The sequence below is a fragment of the Octopus bimaculoides genome, chromosome 8 (genome assembly GCF_001194135.2).
Source record: "Octopus bimaculoides isolate UCB-OBI-ISO-001 chromosome 8, ASM119413v2, whole genome shotgun sequence".
Taxonomy (NCBI): Eukaryota; Metazoa; Mollusca; class Cephalopoda; order Octopoda; family Octopodidae; genus Octopus; species Octopus bimaculoides.
The window spans coordinates 76097055-76099804 of record NC_068988.1 but is presented as its reverse complement, the minus strand read 5'-3'; the positions used below and the strand labels follow the sequence as shown (position 1 = coordinate 76099804).

Below are 2750 nucleotides of genomic sequence, written 5' to 3'. Positions count from 1 at the left end.
CAAGAAGGCAAAACAGTTTTAAAAGAAAGTAAAACATATGTACGTACACAAAATGAAAGAAATGTTCATCGAAAAAATCCCTTGTGAAATGTTCAGTAAATGTTCATACAGAAAGTTTTTCGTTGATTTGGAACAACGTTTTTTTTTTCTTGTTTTCCCTTTTTTTTATATATATAAAATGTTCATTGATTTCTTTAGTTTTGTATGTGGGTGATGCAGTCATGTGAGTTATGTGTTGATGTATGCATTTCATTTAAGAAGATGGGTAGGTTAAGAATTGGGACTTACCTGAAAAACCTGCACAAACCTTGCGGGCCATCGAACTGTTCTTCCCGATTTGGTGTGCCGGGGTTGTGCAGAATCCGTGGTATCTGCTGGAGTTGATGAGTCCGTTCTAGGAACGGAGGGAACTGAATGTAAGTCGTCCTCGATGAAGGCTTTTTTCAAACGATCAGTCAATACTGTATTTCGTTTACCTTCAATATCGAGAACGAAATACTTGGGTCCTCTTTTGATAACTTTGTAGGGCCCGGAATATGGTGGCTGAAGTTGGGATGGTATCCCATCATTCCTCGCGAAAACATGAGTCCAAGTGTTGATGTCTTTTGGGACATGTGAAACGACGTTCTGTTGTCTGGGGACTGCAGGTGACAAATGCGACATGGATGTCCGTAATCGATGCACATATTGTGCTGGGTCAGGAAGGTCTTGTGATGAAACAGGTTCGATCATCTGTCCAGGTAAGGTGAGTGCTGTGCCATAGATGAGTTCAGCCGGAGTATATCCAACTTCCTCCTTAACCGTGGATCGAATACCAAGGAGGGGAAGATGTTCCAGCCAGTGAAAACTGTCTGAAGATGCTTTTATGGATGCCTTGAGTTGGCGGTGAAAACGTTCAACCATGCCATTTGCTGCAGAGTGGTAAGCCGTAGTGCGGGTGTGTTTATACCCGAGGAGATGAGTCAGCTCGGTGAAGAGATGGGAATCGAACTGACGTCCTCTGTCGGTGGTGATTGTTGCAGGTGTACCAAAACGTGAAAACCCATTGTGATATCAGCGTTTTGGCGACCGTTTCCGCCGATGTATCAGATAAGGGCCAAGCTTCGGGCCACTGCGAAAAATGGTCTACGCAGGTAAGCAAATGTGTATAATTCTGCGAAGGTGGCAGAGGTTCCACGATGTCAATGTGAACGTGCTGAAATCGTGCGTCGGGTTGCGAAAAGGAACCGACTGATGATTTTATGTGCCGGTAGGTTTTCGCTTTTTGGCACGCGACACAGCACTTGGTCCATTCTCTGATATCCTTGTTGATACTGGTCCACATAAAACGGGTCGATATCAGCTTTTGAGTGGAGTGATTACCAGGATATGACAGAGAATGCAGAGCAGAGAAAACTTCTTGACGATGTTTCTGTGGTATATAAGGGCGTTGGTGACCGGTGGAGATATCACACCAAAGATGGGCCGTGGACGACGGTAGCGGAACATGCTGAAATTTCAGAGATGACGAATTCCGGAGCTTTAGAAGTTCTTCGTCATTCTCCTGGTCAGCTTCCATGTGTGGATAGCATTGATCTGCGTACGTGAAAGAGCATCGGCTGCTAAGTTGGTCTTCCCTTTGATGTGTCGTATATCCGTCGTATACTGCGATATGAAGTCGAGGTGGTGGATTTCTCTCGGCGAGTAGCGATCCGGCTTGGTGTTGCCATATACCATCAACAAACTGCTGTAGTACACCTCCAGCTCCGGAAACAGATGCATCAACGAGTAAACACAATGGGGCGTCTGGTTTTGGATAAACCAACATGGTAGCGTTGGATAACGCTTTTTTCAGGGCAGCGAAAGAGGCGAGTTGATCTTCATGCAGGGCAATATTCGTATTTTTGCAAGTTCGCTGACGTAGCAAATCAGTGAGCAGTTGCGCTATCTCAGCGAGGTGGGGTACCAACCTTCGATAGAAATTCGCTAGACCAAGATATTCCCTTAATCTGCAGAGAGATGTGGGTGGTGGAAAATCCACGATGGCCTTGACTTTCTCTGGAAGGGGACGAATGCCATCCTTATCGACGATGTGCGTGCCCGTGAAAATGAAGGGAAGCAACTCCGAACGAACATTTTCTTGGGTTGATAACAACACCGTATTTGCGGAGGCATTCGAATAGCAGGTGTTGGTCATGTTCTTCGTCCGAGCTACTGGCCACGAGTATGTCGTCTATGTAGGCATAGACGAAAGGCAAACCTCTAGTAACCATGTCGATAAACCTTTGGAATGTCTGTGCCGCATTGCGTAGACCGAAAGGCATACGCAGGAATTCAGACATTCTGAAGGGTGTAGTAACTGCTGTTTTGGCTATGTCCGCAGGTTCCACTGGGATTTGGTTGTAAGCTCGCACAAGGTCGATCTTGGAAAAGATGCGAGCTCCATGCAGCGAGCTAGAAAAATCCTGAAAAAAGGGGACTGGATATGCATCACTGACAGTACTTTTATTCAGCGATCGGTAATCACCGCAAACTCGCCAATCGGTCGATGATTTTTTTTGGAACGCAGTGTATTGGTGAGGACCAGGTGCTTCTGGACGGGCGGATGATTCCAAGGTCGAGCATGTGCTGGAATTCCCTCTTGACGGCCTTAAGACGATCAGATGGTAACCTTCTGAGCCTTGCAACAACAGGTGGACCGCTGATTTTGATGTGGTGGGTGACTTCGTGCTTGATCGGCTGGTTGTGGAATACTTGGTCGAGCGACGTCT

The 2750-nt window shown here is 46.3% G+C and overlaps 1 protein-coding gene across 1 annotated transcript; it reads right to left on the bottom strand.

Moving 5' to 3' along the window:
• Window positions 1-270: 270 nt before the first annotated feature.
• LOC106878925 (uncharacterized) lies at window positions 271-903 on the bottom strand. Its single transcript, XM_014928287.1, has one exon. It carries the CDS (start codon window positions 901-903, stop codon window positions 271-273), a length of 633 nt encoding a protein of 210 aa, XP_014783773.1.
• Between the last annotated feature and the right edge of the window lie 1847 nt (window positions 904-2750).

What these genes read in the sequence shown, in the direction of transcription:
- LOC106878925 (XM_014928287.1), bottom strand. Translation starts at nt 903, where the DNA reads ATGGTTGAACGTTTTCACCGCCAACTCAAGGCATCCATAAAAGCATCT.